This window comes from Cynocephalus volans, chromosome 11 (genome assembly GCF_027409185.1).
Source record: "Cynocephalus volans isolate mCynVol1 chromosome 11, mCynVol1.pri, whole genome shotgun sequence".
NCBI classification, from domain to species: Eukaryota; Metazoa; Chordata; class Mammalia; order Dermoptera; family Cynocephalidae; genus Cynocephalus; species Cynocephalus volans.
This window is the reverse complement of record NC_084470.1, coordinates 121092696-121115940: the sequence shown is the minus strand read 5'-3', so window position 1 is coordinate 121115940 and position 23245 is coordinate 121092696. Positions and strand designations below refer to the sequence as shown.

Here is a 23245-nt window from a genome sequence, read left to right as displayed (position 1 = left end):
GTCTCCACACAACACCCACAAATATTTTGTACATATATACATGCACATATACATATTCCTATGTTTGCATTCAAACATTCCCTTCCCCCTCAGACTGCACACTTGAATACACACAAATAAATGCATGTGTATCTACAAACATTACCAGATCTGGACACTGCACGTGACATTCGCTCCACACCTAAAAACTCAAAATGCCACATTTTTCAGCATTCTAACACTTGAGCCTGCACGTTGTGGGTGGATATGCAATCATTACAACATTCATTATCGATTACACCACCCATGCCACACCCACACACGCAGGCACTTAACTTTACATCCTGTGCCTGCACACAGTCCTCATGACCTGTGCCCAGCACTCCCATACACACAGCATGTCCTATGCCCACACTGCATGTACCCAGGAATAGCCCTTGCTGTGTCTGGCAGAGCTGCAGCTCTGGGTATCTGGGCCACAGGCCAGGGGCAGTGTGGACAGTGGGTTGAGTCTGAGGTCCGGCCCTGCCACAGCCATTCTTTAAATAGTTGGGGTTTTGGCAAAAGCAAGGTGACTATTTGCCTTCAGCACACAGACCCTGAAATGTAAGCCCATGTGTATAGAGAGGGAAATCTGATAGGCTGGGTGGGTTTTGTTTTCATGGAACCTTTGGCTGAGGAACAGTACTAGAGAGAGCCAGGGGCTAGGGCAGGGGCAGAGCGAAGTTTCTAAAACAGTGTTGTATGCTCTACCCCCTTGAAACAGGAAGTTGACTTTTGCCCAGAGCTTTTGGAATCTGATCTTTGGAAAGTTCAAGTTCATTTTGCAGCTAAACTACAGGGAGGTTCAATAGAGGCCTCCCTCCTTGCAGCAAACTGGTTCTGCTGCCTTTTGGCTGTAGGATGGGGCTCTCTGAAGCCATCCCTTGTCTTCCCCCCTCAACTGCAGCCCAACTGACATCTCTCTCTGAAATACCTCCAGGGGCCTTCCCTGGCCACCCATTCTAGGCCACCCTTCAGTAGGTTCTTCCTTAAGGCTCACTTAAATCCCCTTTGTTGTAGTTTAAAACCCTCTGGTTTCTGGAAATATCCATATTTAAAACAGTTAGAAAAATGACAAATGGTTCCTATTTCTACTCTACCTATTACTACTACAGCTACTACTAGCAGCATCACCAACGCTACCGCTACTGTCACTACTGCTACGGCAGGCCAGCATTTATTGAGCACTCGCTAAATGCCAGGTACCGTGCTAGGTGCTAGGCATAGGTTATTTCTGATCCTCACACCCTCAGGACCGGAGGCAGGTATTTTGATGTGCACTTTGCAGAGAGAGTGGAGCCTCAGAGCGCCATAATCTGACCACCCCCTTAATCACCAACGTGAGCTGCCACCTTCCACCACGTTCCCAGCCGCGATTCTTATTTGCTGGTTTCCTGACTCATGCCTGGGCTGCCGTACCTGTGGCCTGCACACCTGTCTCTCCCTTCCGGGGCATTCAAAGCCCTCACCGTCACTCCACCTCTCCATCCTAACCTCCTTTGTCATCATGAGGAGGACAGTCCCCCTGCTCCATGATTTACCCACGGTCTCTCCTCTCCCTTTAGCCCTCCCGTTCATACACAGTCTCTTGCATTCTTCAAAACTCACTTATATTCTCATGTCTTCGGGGATGATATCTCAGGCCGAGCAGAAGTTAGTCCTGTTGACTTTAGCCCCGTCAGCGTCTCCTCGTCTGCCTGCTAACCAGCCTTTGTGCCCACATGAAGTTAGCTCCTCATACCCATGTTTTCTCAGCAGAAAAGTGGGTTTGGGTCAGCAGCCAAGGTGGTGATCGTATCACTCTCAACTCCTTGGCTGCCTGCACCATCTTTTCCTTTTATTCTTCCTATTTGCACGCACCAGGAATGGGAATACCTGGCCCTCTCTCTACACCTGGGAAATACTTTTCTCTCTCCCAATCAAGCTCAGCTACCTCCTTTTCTCTGTGCCTTTCCCTGACCTGCCCAGGCAGAATGGTTCCCTGTGCTGCCTGCACGGCCTCTGGCCGTTGCTCTGTGAAGCTGTGATAAAAATCATCATGGCTCTGAGCTCCTGGATGACAGCAACTCTGGCCCCTCTGTACCCCCTGAGCCTAGCACAGTACCTGGTGCTCAATAAATGCTCACCCTGATCATGAGGAACATATCCTTGGCCTTGTAGCTCCCTGTCCCTGACCCCCTCGCAGCACTGTACTTCCTCCCCTACACCTGGTCAGCTGGTGTCCCTGGCAGAGCGAGGCCCAGCCCCTCTCACCAGACAGCATGCGGCCCCTGCGGGAGGCCTCGGTCGCCAGGGCGCAGGAGATTTCAATCCGCTTCTCCTGCTCCTGCAGCTGGCTCTCTGAGTCCTGGGGCACGTCCACAGAGTCCCCCTCGCCGATGGGCACCACGTTCTGCATACTGAAGAGGCACAGACACACAGACATGGAGGGAGGGACAGGATGGTCCAATTGGCTAGGGGTTGCTGCAGACTGAGGTTGGCGGGGGGGCCAAGGCCCTGCAAAGGTGGAGTCTTTGGCTCCCAGCAAGGCTGTCCCTAGCAGTGAGTGGGACCCTGCAAAACACAGGTCGGGACCCCTACCTCAATGTTTTCAAATGAATTAAAAGGTTCACGTGAACATTAGGGCAGCCTTGAAGGGCAAAGGAAGTCACCAGACGGCAGCCCTTTAGTTTTGTCTTGATGATATGATGTGCACAAGGCCACCGGTCTTTTTAGTGCCCCGTCGGATGCCTTGAGCCTCTGCCTCAATGTGCTCTTTCCTGGGAGGCTCAGAGCCCCTGACAACATCTAGTGACCCAGGTGCCCCAGGGCCAGGGTGCGCTGATGAAGTGGAGGCACAGCCAGACCTGTTACCTGGATTTGGCAATGAGTGTCTTGATCCTCTCTACCTTCTTCTGCTTTTCCTTTAACTCCTCAGGGCTCAGGGGAGTGTCGGGTTCCAGGTCAATGTACCGCTCGGGGATGAGAACTTTGTCTGGGGTGGACAGCTGTGGAGAGACTGAGGTCATCGCCCACATCCCCTCCCAGGGCTTCTCCCCCAACAGCCTGTCCTGGGCTCTGCTCACCTCTTTATTGATGTCCACATCATAGTGCTGCGGCTCCAGCTCCATTTTGCGAAGCCGGGCAATTTCCTCCCGTGGTGTCTCATAGGCCTGCCCACCAGGCTCCTCTGCCCGCAGGGCTGCCTCCAGGTTGGAGATGTCTACCTCATGGATACTGCGGTGGCGACGCACCTGGGAGACAGCAACGTCATGACCACACCACTGTGCCCTAGCGTGTCTGATCAGGCCACGACTCCACTGCTCCCACTACCCCCTACTACAGAGCTATCTTCATTCCATTCTGTTTACCCAGAGCCCACCCACCTGTAAGGGCCCAGAGATAAAATCTCATCAATATCTCTTGTTAATACTTGTTCCCTCATCCTGATGCACCCTGCGTTCACATTCTAGGCCATATATTGTGGGAGGTGTAATCAGGATGCCTGGTGTTGATTTCTAATTGTTTCATATTATAAAAGTTCCAGTCCATAAACTAGAATGTAAATTGTGTGAGGGTAGGATTTATGAATCAAAATTTATCTGTTTCTTAAATGCAATGGAAAGAAAATTAAGCAGATGCCTTGGGCTACTCCCAGCTCTGCAAATAATAGCTGTATGGCCCAGGAATCCCTTCATTTCTCTTGACTTGGCTTTCCTATCTTTAAAATAGAGATAACACACGTAATTCCTAGCCCAGCATTGTTGAAGGATTAAATGAAATAACAGAAAGGGATTTGTGAATTATATTGTGCCATGCAATGGTGAGCTATTATGATCATCTTCATAATAGTCAGCCCAGTGCTAAGCACATGGAAGACGCTCCAGAAACACATGTAGTGATGGCTATTTCTGTGGGGTGGATGTTGTACTATTCTCTATTCGCTGTATTTTGTACCGTTCACTTCAACAAAAGTAATCAAGTCATTCCTTTTTCTGAGATGTTTTTCTTTAAATGTGAAACAAGAAACACTTATTGAAGTAACTCTCCTGCCTGGTGAGGAAAAGCCTCCCCCCGTCCTCCCAGGTGCCCAGCTTGGGTTCTTTCTAGTCTCCTCCCTCTCAAACCTGCCTGGCCCAGGCTGGCCATGTCCTGGGAGTGGTCAGTGTTGGGAGATGCCAGGTGCATGCCTATGGGTGGCTGGAAAGACCTTACCACTTTGTACGCAGGCCGGGTGCTGGCATCGGGGGCCGGGCTGGCTGGGAGCTGCAGGCTCCTCCGCTTCTCTTTCATGGAGCCACTCTGGTGGCGCCGCATGCGGTCAATCTGTTCCTCCACGCTCATCTTGACCTTCCCCTCACCAGGGAACACGGCACTCTTGGGGCGTTCCTGCTGCAGTGGGAAAACAGGGCTTATCTCCTGCCCAGCTTTTTCATCCATCCTATGCCTTGAAGAGTTCCCTTCTATGGGAAGCCTTCCTGTAGTGGGTTGACTACTGGTTGAATAGTGGGTTGAATAGGACCCCAAAACATATGTCCAAGTCTTAAACCCTGGTGCCTGTGAACGTAACCTTTTTTGAAAATACGAGATCATCCTCGATTAGAGTGGGCCCTGAATCTAATAATGGGTGCCCTTGTAAGAGACAGAAAAGATGACACACAGAACAGAAAGTAAAGTAAAGATGGAGGCAGAGATTGCAGTGATTCGTCTACACAGAAAAGAATGCCAAGTATTGCCAACAATAACCAAAAGCCAGGAGAGAGGTAGGGAACAGATTCTCCCCCAGAACCTCCAGGAGAAACTGACCGTGCCAACACTTTATTTTGGACTTCTGGCCTCCACATCTATGAGATAATAAATTTCTGTTCTTTTAAGCCACCCAGGAGGTGGTAATTTGTTACAGCAGTCACAGCAAACTAATACAGATTTTATTACCAGGAAGTGGGTGTTATTATAACAAATACCTACAAATGTGGTGGAGAATTTGGAATTGGGCAAGGGGTAGAGGCTGGAAGAATTTTGAGGTACATGATAGAAAAAGCCTAGATTTCTTTGATGAGATGAATGATAGAAATATGGACTTTAAGGATTATTCTAGTAATAGCACAGAGGAAGTGAAGAGCATAGAAGAAAATGTTTCTATTGTCTTAGAGATCTATGTATTATTACAAACAGAATGTTGGTAGAAATATAAATGTTACAGATATTTCTGGTGAGGTCTCAGAAGGAGATGAGGAACATGTTACTGAAAAGTGGAGGAAAGACCATCTTTGTTATAAAGTGGGAGAAATTTGGCTGAATTGTGTTTTATTGTTGAGTGAAAGGCAGAACTTGTAATTTATAAACTTGAATATTCGGCTGAGGAGATTTCCGAGCAGTGCTGAAGGTGGGGCCTGGTTTCTTCTTGCACTTATAGTAAAATGAGAGAGGAAAGAGATAAATTGAGGAAGGAACTGTTAAGCCAAAAGAAACCAGCATTTTATTATTTGGGGGACTCTCAGCCTACCCAGTCCACAAAGAATGCTTAAATTAGGAAATTCACTATTGGAAAAGTGTGTCCTGGAGAGAGGGTCAAGGATGTGGCTGGACAACATTTTGTTAAAGAGATTAGGTTTGTGTCTCATGGATCCAATCAACCATCTTGAAAGAAGCCAGAAACAGAGATGGGGCTATCCAGGAAAAATCTGCAGAGAATCCTCTAGTAGCATAGATCCTCTTGGGATACACAGGACACCAACAGGTTTTTGAGAATGTTATATCAGCCAAAACATTTCCATCTCGTACCAAAAAAGACAGAGTAGGGAAATGAAATGGGGGAAGAAAAAAAAAACCTGTCAGACTTCTGGGATTCTACAGGCAGCAAATAGGATAATAGAGCTACTTGGCTGCAAATTGGGTTACCCTTCAAGAAAAAAGAAGAGTGATTCTGAGAGCAAAACCATGAATGCCGAGGCAGGGGCGGATGGAGACTCTGCAGACCCAAAGAGCAGGGGAGTCAGCCACAGAGGATTATTCTTAGGCCTTGAAACCTAATGGAATTTGCCCTGCTGGATTCCAAACTTGCTTGGGACTGGTGTGACCCTTTATTCCTTCAATTTCTCTTTTTTGGACAGCAATGATTATATTACGCCTGTTCTACCATTGTATTTTGAAAGCAGATTATTTTCTAGTTTTACAGGTGGAGAGGAATTTTGTCCCAGGACAGATCCTACCTAGGGTCTCACACATACCTGATGGAGATGATTTAGATGAGATTTGGGACTTCTGAGCTGATGATATTTAGATGAGATTTTAGACTTAGAATTGATGCTGTCATGGGTTGAGACTTCTGGGGATGTTGGGATGGGGTGAACGTATTTTCCAAGTGGAATGGGCATGAAATTTGGGGGCCAGAGGATGGACTGCAGTTGTTGATTAGTAGTCTCTAAAAGATATGTCCAAGTCGTAATCCCTGATACCTGTGACTATAACCTTACTTGGAAATAGGTCTCTGCAGATGTAATTAAGAATCTCAAGATGAGATTATTTTGGATTAGGGCAGGCCCTCAATCCAATGATGGGTGTCCTTATAAGAGATAGGAGAAGACCCACAAAGAAGATGACGTGAAGGTGGAGGCAGAGATTGGACTGAGGCATCTACAAGCCAAGGAATGCAAGGAATTACCAGGAACCACTATAAACTAGGAGAAGGGCATGGAATGAATTCTCCCTCAGCGTTTCTCAAGGAATCAACCCTGCTGACACCTTGATTTTGGACTTCTGGCCTCCATAAATAGGAAAAAAAAAAAAAATTTGTTCTTTTAAGCCTCCAGTTTGTGATTTTTTGCTTTTTTTTTTTTTTAACTCCTAGCAACCCTAAAAAACTAATACACTGCCTTCGGTCAGCACGTGTGACACTGACCACTGATTTTTGCTGCTTTCCTTCCTTTGTATGTCATCCACGGCATGTTATAGTAATTTTGTTAAATGTTCCTTTCTTCCTTGTCCCTTGACGTGTCTCCCTGAAGGAGAGCTCCTCCTCCAGTGGGGCTGCTGCCCCTCCTCCTCCCTGTTCTTCCTTCCACCCCAGCCCTGAGCTGCCTGAACAGTAGTGACAGGTGGGTACACACACACGGGCCCTGGGCTCGCGGCCCATCTCAGGCCTGCAGGAGCTCTCGGAGCCTGTGGGTAGGTACTCACGCGGGAGGAGAGTCCATTGGTGAGCCCGCTGGCACTCCTCCTCACCACCGCTGACGGGGCCACCTCTTCATCAGTGGGCGACTTTGTCCGAGGGGGCACAATGCCAACTGCAGGGAGACAGGGAAGCCAGTGGGCCTCATGGAGAGCAGGAAGGCAGGGAGCCAGCTTCTCAGAGGCTCGGTCCCACTCACCACTGAGATGAAAGGCCCTGCGTGAATGAGCACTCTCTCTGGGTATGAATGAGCGTGCAGGGCTCCTCTCTGACCTCCACCTTTCCTACAGGGGAGGATGCAACAGGCAGTACCTTTGTTGAGAGCTGCCTGCTTCTCTGCCTCCACCTCCTGCCTGGTGGGCACAAGGCTGATGTCTCTGGGGGTGTCCGGGGGTGAAGTCTGGTGGGGGTCTTTCTTGCTTTGCTCATAGCTTGCCTTGGGCTGGGGAGAAAGGATGAGAATACGGTTGATGCTGGAGTGGCTGCTGGGGATTTGGTCCCCAGTGACATTTTTTGTTTTGCAATGGTTGAAGCCCAAACCTTTAAAGACACACAGGGAACAGGGAAATTCTCTGTGTGCCAGCTGGGCAGTGGGCAGGGATGCAATGGAGCCCCCCACCCATACACTTAAGGCTAGTCAATGCTGGGTCACCCTGGGGAATGCGAGAGGCCCCTCCACCCGACCGGTTGTCTCAGCAAGCACTAAGAAGCACAGACTTGCTGTGAGCCAGAGTCAAGGAATGGCAGGGGGAGGGGATTAAAGGCCAAGGGTATCTGAGGATTCTGTCAGGATCCCACCCAAGGCCTGTGCAAACAGAACCACGTGGGCCTTGGTAACAGGATTCTGGGGGAAAGAAAAGGGCACTTAATGTGGGGTCACAGAATCATGAGTCAGAAGGGACCTCAGACGTCATCTAAGCCACCTCCATCTATTGTATAGTTGAAGAATCTAAGTCTCAGTGAGGAGAACACAAACAGAAGACCAGGCTAGAGGCCAGAAACTTTGGCTCTAGCCCAGCTAGAGAGCCAGTCCTATCCCCTTTCTCCACCTGTCAAACACAGGTAATGTTATCTTCTCTACCCACCTCACTGGGCGAACCCTCAAGGGTTTTGCAAATTGCGCATAGCTGAGCTGGTAAGTATATGGGTTTTCCAATTTTAGGCCCTTTCTACCCACAACACACCTTCTTCCAAGCCTAACTGCCCATCTCCTGGATCTTGGCTAGGGATCCAGGTAAGAGAAGGAGCCAGAACAGAGGAGAAAAGGGCCTATATCCTTACACTCCAGGGGCTCATGAGACCCAGAGGACACAAGACAAAGCAGAGGCAGAGAGCATGGGAGGACTGGGGCCTGAGGCGGGCAAGAGACAGGAAGGGACAGGAATGGCACTGGGAGAAGGGGTGTGACTCAATTTCCATGGGCCGGTGCTGTTGGTAGGGAGTGCGGCATGACATCAGCACCCACACGACTGCTGCCCATGAGTGTGGCGGTGGGGTAGGGCAGCTACTCATTTCCCCATTGTCCACAGAAAGCATAGAGGGGACAGCTGGCCTGTGTACTGTCTCAACCACCCCTTTCCATATCCCAGGGTCCAACGGGGCAGGGACAGGTGGAAACTGAGCTTAGGGAGAATTGATGGGAAAAACGACCTTGCCCCCCATCTGGCCCTTTGCCCATTCTCCCCCGCCCCCACCCTCCAGGACCCAAGGGTGCTGGGTACCTGACCCCTGGCTGTCTCGCCACTGCGGTGCCAGGAAGGGGAGTTGGGGTATGGCCAGAAGCGGCTCTCGCTAGGGAGTGGAGGGACAGTTGGAGGAGACTCCAGGGGGACGTAGGCTTTGGGGAGGGGAGGCCGAGGCGGGCCAGACTCCTGAGACAGAGAGAAGCCAGAGCATTAGGAGGAACAAGAGCAGGCACTGTGAGAGGGGGAGAAAAGAGCGTTAGCAGGAGGCAGACAACAACAGTGCTGGAAACCAGGGTGGGCCCTGGGAACCCTAGACGCCCACCCTGTCCAACTCCACAGCTATCTCCCTGCCTGGCCTTCAAGGCCCTCCTCAAATGAACCCCCACTGTCTACCACCCCCCTTCTGCTCCCCAGGTTTTCTCTGCAGTTCTCTCCTTGCCTCAGCATCATGCCAGGTGCATTTCCACCTCGTACCTTTGCTGCCACCATCTCTCCAGAATGCCTCCCCCTCATCCTTCTACCCACCCAAATGCTCAATGGCCCAGTCTGAGCTCCACGTGCCTTTGGAACATCAGAGCATTTACTGCCTGAATCGCGTGGCTCAATACGGACACACACACTGTTGTGTGCCCTAGGCCGGTGGTGTACTATGACTTGGTCTTGGTCTCCACTGGGTGCTGGGCTCCCCGAGCGAAAGACCATGGGGCATGCAGAGAATCTTTCCCAGAGTGCCTTGCATGACCCCTTGCCCACAGTCGAGCCCCGATAAACACCTGTGATGGGCTGACTAGGAAACTGCTCCCCACACTGACACTCAACCTTCTCACCCTCTGGAATAACCCTGGATTTAAATTCCTGTTAAGGATATGGTATCTTTGCTAACCGTCCTGATGCTCAGGAAGAGACCTCCCTGAAAGGGAGTTAAAGATGACAGATGGAAATGAGAACAGGTAGAGGGGAAATCTGGAGGGAAGGTCACAAGACTGGGTGTGACAATGACTCCCTTAGACAAACAGCCAAAGCACCAGGACCAGAGGCCTCTCGGGAGGAGATGGGCACAGAACTTGTGTGGCTCAGGCAAACGAGGATCTGGCCCTCCCTCCCCACCTACCTTCTGCTCCATTTCTCCACTTACCTCATTGGACCCAGGCTTGGTGGGGGACCCCTGAGAGCCCGACACCAGCGAAAAGGGGCTCAGGGGGCTGGTGAGGCTGGCGGAGCTGAGAGGGCTGGCTGGGCTGTTGGAGCTATAGGTGGTGGAGGGGCCAAGTCCTCCTTGGGGGAAATAGAAGGGGAGAGAGATGAGGGCTGGAGGAGGGGAATGGCCTGGTGTGGAGACAGGCACTGAGGGTAAAGGAGCCAGACCCACCGGGGAGGAGCCAGACCCACTGGGGAGGAGCCAGACCCAGAGGTGTGGATGTCTCAGGGCACCTGGGCCTGCCGAAGGGACGCATTACAGGTGCTGGGGTCACAGGCTAGCTGTTGAGAGGGGTGCTGGGCAGCGAAGATGGTAGATGGAAATGACACTGGTGCCTTTGAGCAACACTGTTGCTTCTTTTCTGAGTCAAAAAAAGCCAGCCTGAGGTCCCAGGGCTCAAGGAAGACACTAAGGGAGGGGTCACAGATCACCAGTGCGCCCACATGCTTGGGGGCTGGGGAGGAATCTAGAGTATCAGGGTCAACAGTGGCTCTGAGTGGTCTACCTGGTCTATTCTGTGGGGGATAAGGGAGGTCTGCCTCCCAACCCAGGGCCTAGGGGAAGCTTCTGGAGCCCTGAGAAGGCCCTGACTGGCTCTGGGCACAGTGTGAGTGGGCAGGCATGGGATGGAGGCCAGAAACACTAGAGTGTTTCTGGTGAGGCAAGAAGCCCAGGAGGCTGGTGGAGGAGGCGGCCACCTCTGTGCTTGGCGGTGTCCGTGCCCCGGGAGGGGTTGTTCTTCCTCAGCCCCTCCATCACGTCCTGGATCCTCCAGATCTCCTTTTGGATTTGCCGGTTGAGCACCTCATTCTGAAACAGCCACAGAACCAGTCAGAGGAAACAGCTACGAGCAAGGAAAATCCCAGCCTACCCCCAGCCCATATGCTCTGATCCCTTTGGACCAGCAGGAGGCAGGAGCCGCGTGCATGTGCGTGTACACACACACAGACACACGCACACGCACACACACACGCACATGCACACACACGCCCCTCTCCAGCAAGGTCATCTTTCTCATGGACCAGCAGGAGGAACCACGTGCACGTGCATGTGCGTGAACGAACACACACACACACACACACACACACACACAAAAACACACACACACACACACACACACCCCTCCCCAGCAAGGTCATCTTTCTCATGGCAGCCTCTGCCTCCTCGGCTTCTATAAAACACATCCCGGAATTGCCAGAGCCTCAGGACCTGAGTGACAACCCCCCTCTGAGATCCTCCAGGCAGATCAGGGGGTGTTAGAGCAAATGCCCTAAGCGGACACTTTACGGTCGCCTGTTTTCTTCCCATGGGCCTCCTGAGAGCTTCCAGTTTCTGGTTTTTCTTCACATCCAAACAGCCTTTTTAGAATACTCACACCTAACATATACCTAGTCATAAATTATATTCAATTACAGTTTACGCTCTTCGAAAGATAATAACCACCGTTCATTTGGCATCCCTCAGTCCCCGGCACTGGGCTAAGCACTTTGCCTGTACTTCCTCATCTCAACTGACAGCGACTCTGAGAGGGAAGGGCAGCAGCTGTCGTGACTCACGCCCAAGACCAGCTGTCCAGCAAGCAGCGTGACTGCCATCTGAACATGGGTCTATCTAACTCAAAAGCGGGTGCTGTTGAGCATGACCCTGTCCTACTTCCTAAAACATTTGTGTTTATAGTGAGGCTCGACCTTGAGATGTGGCGGGATTTGGGTCCTCGGGACCAGGAAGGTTTTCACTTCACCCTAACCAGCTGCAAGGTAGGGGTGGTGAGTTTTGTTACCAGGAGGGCAACAGGAAGAAAATGGGGGAAACCAGGGTGTTAAGTGCATCAGAGAGACAGGGCTTGCAAAAACCAGAGAGGAGGCAGGGCCTGGGTGGAGAAAAGACAGCAAAGAAAAGAACAAAACCCCCCGAGACTGCTATGTCCGTCCTCTAAGCAGACATCGACCCATCCCAGAAAGGAAAGCCTCTTTCTTACCTAAAAATTCCTGTATAGATTGCTCCTGTGCTGCCTACTCTTCTGACGTCATGAGATATTTATACTTACTTGTCTGTTTTTTACATCCTTTCAGTCATAAAACACTTTATGTATAACCTAAGTCTCCCATGCCTCAGCTATAACTCCTTCCCCTGTGAGTTGACAAAATGAAAGAAGAATTCCACATTATCTTCATTGTGAAAATCAGGTTCTAAGTGGTCTGAACCTTTGCTTTTGTCTCAGGACCAATTCCTGGACTGAAATCTCTGAGGACGCTAAAGCAAGAAAAGAAGTCACTTTGTCTCTTCTGCCCAAAAGCACAAGGGAAGGCACAGAGCACATTCCAAACTCCCTGCTCAGGGGCCCGTCTTCACCTGGATGTCCAAATTGAGCTGCTCCCAGAGGTCATCGTGCAGGGCAGAGACCTCAGACTCGAGGTTCTCATACTCCATAGTGCTATTCGTCAGGGCCTGCGAAGGGACAGGGGTTTACTGAGAAAGCTGCCATCGCCAAAGCATTCCTCCTTATCCTGCAACAAGGCCTAGAGCCAGAGTACCTGAGGTCTGGAGGTCTGGGCAGGAGGGCACAGAGGGACAGGAGAGGGGCACAAGGCTGAGTCATTCTGATGACAGCCAAACACTGGCCTTACAAGAGGCGCAACAGCCCATCGCACTGCAAACTGATATAAAGAGAAAACGGACCCTCTACAGGTACGTGGGCAGGCTGGAACAGGACAATATCACTCTCATACCACCCTGTTCTCCCCAGATAGGGGGATAAAATGTGGAGGGCAAAGAGAAAAGAGCTCGAAGGAGGATGTTTGGCTTCTGGAGCTTGGGGACCATCCTTCTTTTGGGGCCACATTTTCCTGGGGCTTTTGCTGCTGCTTCTGAGAGCCATTATCCCAGCAGTCAGTGTGGGAGGATCGGCTTTGTGCCCACTGAGAAATGACCAGGGCAGCAGCATTTCTGCCGGTGCCTTGCTTCTCCAAGCAGAAGACAGAGTGGGCAGCAAGGTGTTAGAGCAGCCAGGGAAATAAATCACCCTCTACTTCCTGATGTCGCAGATAAGTCCCGGTACAGGTACAGTTTGTGGGAAACAAGCTCATTTCCTCAGTGGAGACTCTGGAATAAGCACCCTGGCACACCTGCTGCCTACACGCGAGGCAGCTTCAAGGTCTTCGCTATGCCTCTCCCAGGCGGAAGCACCTTCTCTTGCCCTCAGAGGGAAACCTAGACTAGGACAGCACAGCCTGGGCGGTGGTGGTGCTCCTGTCTAGTGCTAACCCGGTGATGGGCACACAGACCCCGCTTCCTGGGTTACCGTGGTCGCCTGCGACAGCTCCACCCGGATGTTGATGAGCTGGTTCTGCAGCGATTCCTTCTTGTGCAGCAGCTTCTCTGGGTAGGCAGGCTGGCTTCCAAACATCTCCAGCTCCTGGTGGGTCCCCATCAAGGCACTTTCCAGGCTCTCCTGAACAAAGGCAGGAGAGTGGCTGAGAGCAGCCATGGACAGCTCCTCTTAGGGGTTTTTAATAGCAGAGGCCTGTGCCCTGAGTGGTTTAACCAAACAGTTTAGCAACGGTTGTCCTCACACTGGCTAAGGTCCCTGGGAGACTTTCAGCAGTTCTGACCAAGGGCAGAACAGAAGTTTAAGGAAGGACAAAGTTTTTTCAGCTTAGTCAGGATGGAGATGACAACTCACAATCCACTCCAAGCCAGCCTAGTCCATCTGCCCCAACTGAAGGCCACCCCCAGGGTCTCACCTTCTCAGCTCGGAGCTGCTGCACCAGCCGGTCCTGCTCCCTCACCACCTTGTTCTGCTCACACAGTTTGCCCAGCAGCTTCTGGGTTCCCAGAGAGGAGATGGGGGAGGGAGAAAGAAGGGGTAAAGACATGGTTTGATGGGGACCTGAGAGTTGGGTTGGCAGGGCCTGGCCTCTGGATACCGCCTCCTTTTCCTGCTGAGGAACCCTGGGCCTTCACCTTGACCTTGGAGGCTCCCAGGACCAGGAAGACGGTCTCCACCTTGGGAGGGAGATGTGTTTGTTCTCTGAGCAAGGGGTCATGTTGAGAGGGCTGAGAACCAAGTGCTGAGTTCCTGCACCCCATCCCCCGAGGGCTGCATTCACAAAGAGCTGAGGAGGTACTGTGGCCTCACCACCTAGGCTGGACCACAGGGGCAGGCGGGGTGTCAGAGCAGGCAGTCTTAGAAAAAGCAGTGAACAATGTGAACTGGTCCCTCAGTCCCACAGGACTCTTCCTCTTCTCTCACCCTGAGAGCCTGTTCTCACCTCCTCCCTCCAAGGTCTCAGGATGGCTGACCCTGGGCTAGTCCTTGTCTGGATGGAGCCTCTCCCAGGCCTGCTGGGCAGACCCACTACCCGAGTAGAGCCCATGGTGATGGGGAGGAGGCAGTTTAGGCCCAACTTTTCTTTTGGAAACACTTGGGCTTTCCATGTACACACCTTCATTCGCAACATCCCCACATACCTTCTTTGTTCCTTTCTGTTGAGCTATATCTTGGCCTCTGGGCCTTCCAGGCCCAGCTCACATGCTACCTGTTTTGTCCCTGACCCACCGGCCCACCTGGCCTCACTTCCCTGCACTTCTACAGAACCTATTCTCAGTCCCACTCGGTATGTGAGTCATATGTCATCACCCTATTACCACCTGGCAGCTCCCACTACCCTGAAGATCCCTGAGGGCAGGGGCAGGGCCACATTCTTCTTTCTAGTTACCTGTAGGAACTAATGCTGTGCTGGCAGAGACTAGACTGACTGGTTTATTTCCCAACAAAATCTGCACTCCTGTTCTAAGCAGATCCCACCGCTGTAGACGAGCGGGCTATTGCTCAGTGAGAAACACACCTAGCCAGCGTGCGCGGTAAGGGGGAGGAGGCGTAAACCCCAAAAGAGAAGGGGGATGAGGAGGAGGCAGGCAAATGGCATCTTTGTGATGAGGACAGGAACCAAATGTTTGAAGGGCCACCAGGGGAGAGAGATGGATGGAGAGAGAGCTCCAGAGAGGAGAGAGGACAATGAGGACAGCAGGAGGGGGCTGGAGGGGACAGGGGTGCAGGGGGAGCTGCTCTTACATCTGTGTCTTGCTCATTTAACTTGTACGTGTGGAGGCTGTCCCGGAACACTTCTGGGCTTGGAGGGACCTGCAGGAACATGAGGTCGGTTACCGCAGCAGGGGTGGGAAGAGGGCGTGAGGGGCAGGAAAGTTGATGTCACAAGCCTGCTCCGTTCCTTCCAGAGACTACAGTCCATCCATCACCTCTGGTAGCTCCTGTTCCAGGGACCTGAGCTAATTCTCTGTCCCTGGCTGGGGACTCTGTCCCAGTTGTCCTAGGCTGATGCTGTGGAGAGTAGAACTTTGCTCCCCTCAGGCTGTGTATTTCCTCTCCCCTAAGCTCCAGGATCTGTGGCAGAGTGGGCCTGCAGGGGCATGTAGCTCCCCATCGCTTACTGGCAATAACCAGGAAAACGTCAGCAAATGCCTCGGTTATCTGCAGGGCCAGGACATAGGAGACTGGTGGCAATGAGTGTTGGAAACATTTGAGAACTACTACCCTAGTAGACTGAACACCAGTCACAGGCCTTGTGCCTAAACCAGGATCAGCAAGAATTTAGAAACATCTCCAGGTCTAGCAAATGCCACCTAGCCTTAATGACACATCTGGTGACCACAGCACATTCTATACACCTTTGGCATTGGATGGCTCCATGTTATGCCCCTCATGCCCTTAATCCCAGTGATGTCTGTCAAGAAGACAACAAATATGAAACAGAAATCTTGGACATTAAAAAGCAGATTTGCAATCCCCAGCATGGCATGAGATGTTGGTGCTGGCTATTTTGATGGTTTGGGAGATGGGCCTTGTGTTTACCCATGAGGGTGAAGAATGGAGGTGACACAGTGGAATTAAGAGAGGAAGATCAGGCTGAGCCTGTCTCCAGGGGAGATGAGGCCTGGAGGATGAGCAGGTTGGGCGGAGTGAGCCTCATCGCAGATGGGGCGACCGGACCATGCACAAGCAGCGGAAATGACGTTGACAGGGTCCATGCTGCCAGGCAGAGGTCTTACTTGCATGAAGAGTTGGGCCCTGGGGGAGGAGTTTTCCACCATGCGGTTCACCATACTGATGAGAGTCTCGCTCTCACTCATCTGCAGCAGAGGAAGGGATGGACGACTCACACTGGGACCCAAGGATGGGGATCTCCCCACACCCCCGTGCTTGTTTTCCAGGAAACAGGGGAGGGCGGCTCCTCCTGGGGCCTCCAGCACCCTGTGTTTGGCCTCACCCATCGCTCACTCCCTGTGAACTGTTTCAGAACCGGCCACTGAAGCTGCCATTGAGGAAGGGCCACAGAAGGGCTCAGGGAGGCCGCAGGCCCTCGCTCGCAGCACCTGAGCACCTGCTGCTGCGGCTCTCATCCACATTGGCCACGGTGACCATCTCCTCGCCCTGGTCTCATTTCTCATACCACTTTGGACAAAGACCATACAGGCAGTTGGAAAGGCTGATCTCCCCAAATGTGAACTAACTACATGAAACAAGTAAAAAAGAAAATCTGGAACCTGCTCTCTGGATGGGCCTTCACAAATAAATAGACACAGGTCCCTCTCTCTGAGCCCTGCCACCCCTTGGCTCTAGTGCAGAAAGGACTGCTAAACACGGTTTCCAGAGCTGGGCTGGTGGCATCTGTGGGGATCTTGGATGACTCAAGGGAGCAAATAAGGAGGCGAGCCACGTTAAAGGGACGAGCCACGTTAAAGGGACACCAGCTATCAGAGCACTGTTCTCAACACATTATCTTTATGTTTCAAGGACCATTAGGAACATGGGGGAAAGACTATTTGCCAAATGAAAAAGAGAGAAGGGGGGAGGCAGAAGAGGGAGGGGGAAGGGAGAGAGGGGGAGGGGGAGAGAGAGAGAGAGAGAGAGAGAGAGAGAGGGGGCTGGCCAATCAAATTAACCAGAAATGCCATCATTTCCCTCACTGGTTCCAATAGAGAGGATGAAAAAGTGAACTTATCAGGGAATGTCCCTGGCTGTGTCCCTTTAACTCCATTGTTCTCCAGAAGGCAGCATAAGACAGAAGGGAGTTGTGCAGGAAAAGCTTTCTGGGAGGGAAAGCGAACGAGGGAAGGGAGGACAGAGCCACAACAGGGACAGGCTTCTGGGGTCACAGTTCAGGGGGCCCCTATGGCTTTTCCGTTGTCTGCCCAATCTTGGCAGGACCCATATCTGTGAGCTGTAGACAGGGCAGTGGCACCACCACCCACTTCTGCAGGGTCTGCAGCATCTTAAAAGGCCTTCCTAGGATGTGATTTTTCTACCTCTTCAGCCTAATTGGAAATTTTTTCTGTGGCATAAACTATTATTTAAAAGAGCTTTCAAAAGAGCCTTTTGTCATGTGAGATTCAGTCTTTGTAAGAGTTAAAAGTCAGCAGGACATCAACCACACTCTCTGTAAGGATCCAAGCTCAAGTCTATCCCTATTTTCCTGGGGCACGTGTGTATGGGTATGAGATTTTGTCTATTGTGTGTGAGGTGTGCGTGTGTGTGTGTGACTGTATATGGTATGTGTGTGTGTGAGTCTGCTGCTTGTGTCCTGTGCATAGTGTGTATGGATTGTGAGCACGTGTGTGCGTATATGCAGGACAAGGTAGATCTACCAACACACGAGGCTTTGAGAGGGCAACGGCGAGGCCCAGGCTCTCCCCAAGCACCAACCGATCTCATTCCTTCCCCAAAGAGTGAATATAAAGCAACACAGGAGGGAAGCAGGAATGGTTTCTTCCTGGCCCACTCGCACCTGTGCAGTGCCTTTGGAGACCTTTCAGCCCATGTGGGCCTCACCCGTAGGAGGAATCCTGTGCACTACCTTCTATCTCTCCAAAATGTTAGAGACATTCTGTGAGAGAGCACCTAACCTGGTGCCTGATACATAGTAAGTGGTACTTAATTAATAATTCTGAATTTTGGAAAAACAATAAAATAATAAGAACCGCAATCACCACTCCTCTCTAATGCCTGGCAAAGTGCTCTAATATATATTCCCACTTGATTCTCCCAATACCTCTGTGAGGTAGAACGGTCAGGTTCTACAATGTCCATCTTATGATTGAGAAAACAAAGACCCAGAGAGACTAAGTGACATTTCCAAGATTAAAAAAAAAACCCTGGTAAATTTTTTTTGGGGGGTGGGGGGCAGCTGACTGGTATGGGGACCCAGACCCATGACCTTAGTGCTATAAGGCTGCACTCTAACCAACTGAGCTAACTGGCCAGCAAAAAGTCCTGGTCAATGGCAGAGCTGGAACTAGTGTGGCAGAGTCTGACTATGTTCTGGACTGTTCTCATCACATAAGACTGCTTTTTAAGAATATTAGCCTTTATCCAGGGAAGATCCTGTGACAAGTTGTTTCTGAAACCCCCAGGAAGGGGCCCCACTGTCTGCACTGAATGCTTGGACAGCCAGGCACTGAGGACAGAGTAGAAAGCCAACTGCCCAGGCTACAGAGAGGACAGCCTGCCTGGGAGTGTGGAAGCAGAGGGCTCTGAGCACTGCAGACTTTGTTTCCCACTGGGAGGAGCCCGTCCTTCCTAGCCCTGCTCTGAGTTGACATCCTGGGACTTGTCCCCACACGAACTGGAATGCTCATGGTGTGGACACCATACGCTGCTTCTGGAACGGGAATGCAAGGTCCTCGAAGGAGGAGCCGTCCCTGCTGACTAAACTGTGGGCACCAGGGCTACCTAGTGCCCCAAGTCTTCTGTGAGTATGATCTCATTGTGACATTGAGGCCCAGTGAGATGATGGGTCTTGTGGCTTGTGACTAGAAGAACCAACAGTGCAGCTATATCCTCTCATTTCGGGTTATGGTTCTTCCTGCAACTTTAAGAGCATGAAATCATCCTGATTAGGTTCAACCCCAGCTTTGTTGCACATGAGATGTTTGTAAATCGTATGCTGTAAAGTGGGTCAAAAGCTCAGAGTCACATTTCAAGCTCTGCTGTCCACTGGCTGTGTCCGTGGAACGTGATTTAACCTCTCTGTGCTTTAATCTCCTCAGCTGTAAAATGAGGATAATAACAACACCCACCTGGTAGGGTTATTATAAAGATTAAATGAGTTAGGGGTCTGTTAAGAGCTTAGAATAGCATGGGGCACGGACACACCCAATTACGGAAGCTGCTGCCACTATTATTATTACTGACATTACTATTATTTCTGCTGACCCGGCTGCCTCCACGCAACAGTGTTGTGTATTTCCAGGTCCCCCAGGGTTTGCAGCACAGATCTGAACATAAGCCTATGTGCTCATATAAATGCCCAGCACACTGACCACCAGCCTGTCTAAACCCAGGGAGCATCATAGCCCCCTTAGCTAAGGGTTAGTGCCGTGGACTTTGGAGCCCAGGCAGCAAATTGCTTCCATCTCACGGGGACACTCCTCGCCTCTTCAGCTTGCTTGTCTGTAAAACTGGGTTGATAATACTGCCTCTGTCTACTGTGCTGAATTCTCAGGAAAGCATGAGCTTGTGTATGCAAGAGCTTTGCAGAGGAACTAACAGATATACTGAATTATTTAAAAAATCATCCTAGGGCAGGTCCGTAGGCCTCAGTTTACAAGTTACAGAGTTTAACAACCACTGGTGGAATATGATATGGTAATTTCCCAGATTCAGGCTGAACTAAATCCCTAGCATTTTAGGTTCAAGCCCAGAGCTCCCTCCCTTTGTCTCTGCTACTCCCTCCTCTCTCCGGCAAAAATGCAAAGTCCCACCTGCACCCTGGGGGCAGTTCCATCCGGGCTGAACACCGGAGAAATATGAGGTAGCATTAATTATTCATGTGCCCATTTATTCTGTTTCTTTCCCCAGGAAACTCCCAGCTGCCCTAAAGGGCTGTGAAGAGAAGGGGTGTGAAGGAGCAAACCAAAATATAAGCCACTTTGTTGTGTCCTGGTTGCACCAACAAAGGCAGTCAAAGGGCTGGCAGGTGAGGAGGTAGGGAGGAGGAGGGAGAGGCGATGGAGGGCTGTGGGATGGCGAGGGGGCACCAGCTCTGCCTACCTGCTGATCCAAATACTCTAGGTTTCTTTGCAACTGAAGATCTAAAAGTTCATCCTACCCGGAGCCCGAGGCCAAGAGGCCAAACAGCAACACAAACAAACAGGAACACACAAAAGAAAACAATAAAAAAAAGAAGCAAAGCAGTTAAGAGTTAGCTGGGCGAGGACAAGGAGAGGCTCCTCGCTTCGCATTTGAGTTCTGGGGAAGGGAGGGGACGAGGACGCAGGCAGGCACAGTAGCTCTCTACTGGACACTCCCAGAGACAGGAGGGACAGGCTCCAGGCCCCAACTCCGCCATCTCTCCTAGGTCTTCCCTGTCCTCCCTGGGAGAGGTAAGCACCACTGAAGAAATCTAGCCAGCACTTCTTAGCAGCCACTTCTGAGTTTTCTGGAAAAGTGTGTTGTTTCTGGGGGGTGCATTTGCTATGGGTCAAGGCTATAGTGTTTGGACACTGGCAGGGTAAGAATAAGAAAGAGGGGATGGAATGGCAGCCCCCAGGCCTGTGCAGGCCTCCTCCACCCTGGCCCCCGGTGCTCTCATGGGCAGCAGACACCAACAGGCTTTCAGGGATGAGGATTCTGCCTGTGGGTCCCAGTGGTTCTCCCGAACCCACCCAAAGAGGGCATCTGCATCTAGTTCTCCAGGTGGCAGCAAAAATCCTCAGAACAAATTCCAGGAAGAGACATAAGCAGAAAGGAGAGAGAGAAAAAAGGGAGACACAATATGGAAAATTTCTTCCTCAATCACCCCATTTGTCTCTTTTCCCAGAGGTGGCATTGCAGGCAAAGGACAAACGTGAAGCAAATATGCTTAGGGAGAAAAAAGTTTAGACCTTGCCAGTTATTAGGATCTCTAGCCTGCCCATAACCCAAGCTCCCTGTCCAGGCCCCTCCTCCTGCATGCAGGAGAGGCGTGCTGTGCTCAGGTCTGGAGGATCAGGATATTCTATGCTCCCAGATCTCGTCCCTGCTCCTCTGCCCTGTGTCACAGAGGGGAAGGGGTCACTGGCACCAAACTCTGTATCGGGGCTGGTGTCCTGGCCAGGAGGGAGGAGGTATCCAGAGGCTACTAAAAACCAGATGGGCTGGGCATCAGGCACAGAACATCCCCAACATCAGCCCAGTTTGGCTGGAGTCAGAGAGGAGAGGTCCTGAGGTGGGGTGCGGGGGGAGGAGAGGACGTACCATCTTATCGTGGACCGTGGGGGATGGTGGGTAGTTGTAGGGGAACAGTCCTGCAGGGACTGGCCGCCTGTCTCCCAGGTAATCATACTGGAAGAGAAAGGGGATTGCAGAGGTGAGAGGGCCTGGCTGGGATGTGGGCTCTCCCACCAACTGAAGTTCAAGGTTAGGGATGTTTGTATCCTGTCCCAGAGCAGATTCCAAACTAAAATGGACAGCAGCCCCCCTCACAATGATCTGTCCAGGTCCTCAAGATTTGAAAAGACAGAATCTTCTCTGTCTTCTTCTATAGACTGCAGTTCCTGGGGATGGGCATGGACAGCACAGTTCCTACTCCGGGGGCAAAGCCACCCCCCATGGCAGCTCTTGTAGAGAGAGAACTGTGGGCCAGCAGATCCCCTGGGCTGCATCGCTGGTCCTATGGACACACAGCTCAGGGCTCTGTGGCCCAGATGCCCCTGCATCTCCGATTCTTCTCAGCAGATGGTCTTAGGCTTCTGAGGATCTCAGGGTCGAGGGGCAGGCTGGTGGCTCACCTTAGGGGAGCTGATGGATCGCCTCATCACATAGGCTGCGGGGTCAGCATAGATGTCCTCACTGCGAGGTGGCAGCCGCTCGAAACGGGCACTGGGTGAGCGGACAGGGGAGTAAATGCGGGCATGGCTGTAGGAGCCCTGGCTAGGAGAGCGGGGCACAGAGTGGGAACGGGGCTGCAGGGACAAGCGGCGCAGGGAGCCGGAGGTGGCATCCAATTCATCATAATAGACTGGTTGCCGGGAGGGGCTGGGGATCCAGACGGTGCCATCCTGCCGCCCATAGCCCGTGGGCTCCTTCCACTCGCGCAGCTGGTAGGCAGGGCCACCTCCGTTGCGGTAGGAGTGGCGCTTGTCCTCCAGGGCCCAGGGAGGGCTGATCCGATCGTAGGCAGGCATGGAGCAGATGCTGTCTGGCCGCACCCCTGGTGGGTAGTATTGGTAATCATCAGGGTACTGGGAGGAGTAGGGGCCGTAATACTCAGGGACTCTGCGGGACACTGGGTAGAACCTAGAGGGACTGGAGAGACAAAGAGAGGGAGAGGACATTGCAAAGAAGGCAGACAAAATGAGCGCATCTCCACCCATTCACCTGTGCCCCAGCTCCCCTTCACGTCCTCCAGCCCGGAGCAGGGTGCTTGAATAGGTGAACGGTGCCCCAGTCCAGCCTTGTGAGCACACAGAGGCGGCCACTGCCCAGGCAGGGCTGAGATTTATTCCGGAGATGAGGGAAAGATTGCTGTCCTCAAAGCCCCCTTTCCCAACCAGTGCTGAGGCCGGAAATTACACCATTCAGAGCAATTCAATTTTTGTCTCTTTAAAATGAAATACTCCTGGGGAGAAACTTTAAGCCTTATTAACCATCTCCAGCTCAGTGTGAACCAATGTATCAGATCCTGTCCAAGAAAGGTGAACAGAACACAAGCGTACCAGGCACCTGAAGGAGGGCAGCAGAGGAGGGACAGAAAGATGACCTCCTGATTGTATGATCTTGTCAAGGACAGAATCTGTAGGTTCCTGGGATTCGTCCCTGTTGAGGCCCTCAGGCACCAGACCACCAGCAGTGAACTGCAGCTCCGGCCACTAGAGGGCAAGCTCCTCCCAGACCCCGCGGGCTCCCTGAGGCTGTTGCCTGCAGTCCCTGGAGCTGCCCAAGCCCCCAGGGAAGGAGCTGGCAGAGCCACTTGCCCTGATGCTCACTATTAGGCACAATAAATGTCTCCAGATATTTGAAAGCCAGTCATTGGATAAAGAAATAAATTGATCAACAGAGGCAATATTAGGACCAATAAGCTGCTTTCTTTTCTTTTTAGAAAAAACTTTATATAAATAATGGCTTTCAAACAATTAGAGCTGTTGGAAGAGTGAGTTGGTTTGATGGTAGAAACACTGGAATAAAGGATGTTG

At 51.6% G+C, this 23245-nt stretch overlaps 1 protein-coding gene across 1 annotated transcript in view; it reads right to left on the bottom strand.

The window, feature by feature from the left end:
* Positions 1–23245, bottom strand: part of PLEKHA6 (pleckstrin homology domain containing A6) — a 128724-nt gene that overhangs the window by 3029 nt on the left and 102450 nt on the right. The window contains 13 exon segments of the mRNA XM_063115043.1: positions 2275–2420; positions 2875–3008; positions 3087–3254; positions 4216–4389; positions 7180–7286; positions 7484–7613; positions 9992–10131; positions 10753–10864; positions 12407–12502; positions 13356–13505; positions 13798–13878; positions 15129–15197; positions 21842–22358. Coding sequence (XP_062971113.1) covers positions 2275–2420; positions 2875–3008; positions 3087–3254; positions 4216–4389; positions 7180–7286; positions 7484–7613; positions 9992–10131; positions 10753–10864; positions 12407–12502; positions 13356–13505; positions 13798–13878; positions 15129–15197; positions 21842–22358 — 2024 coding nt within the window.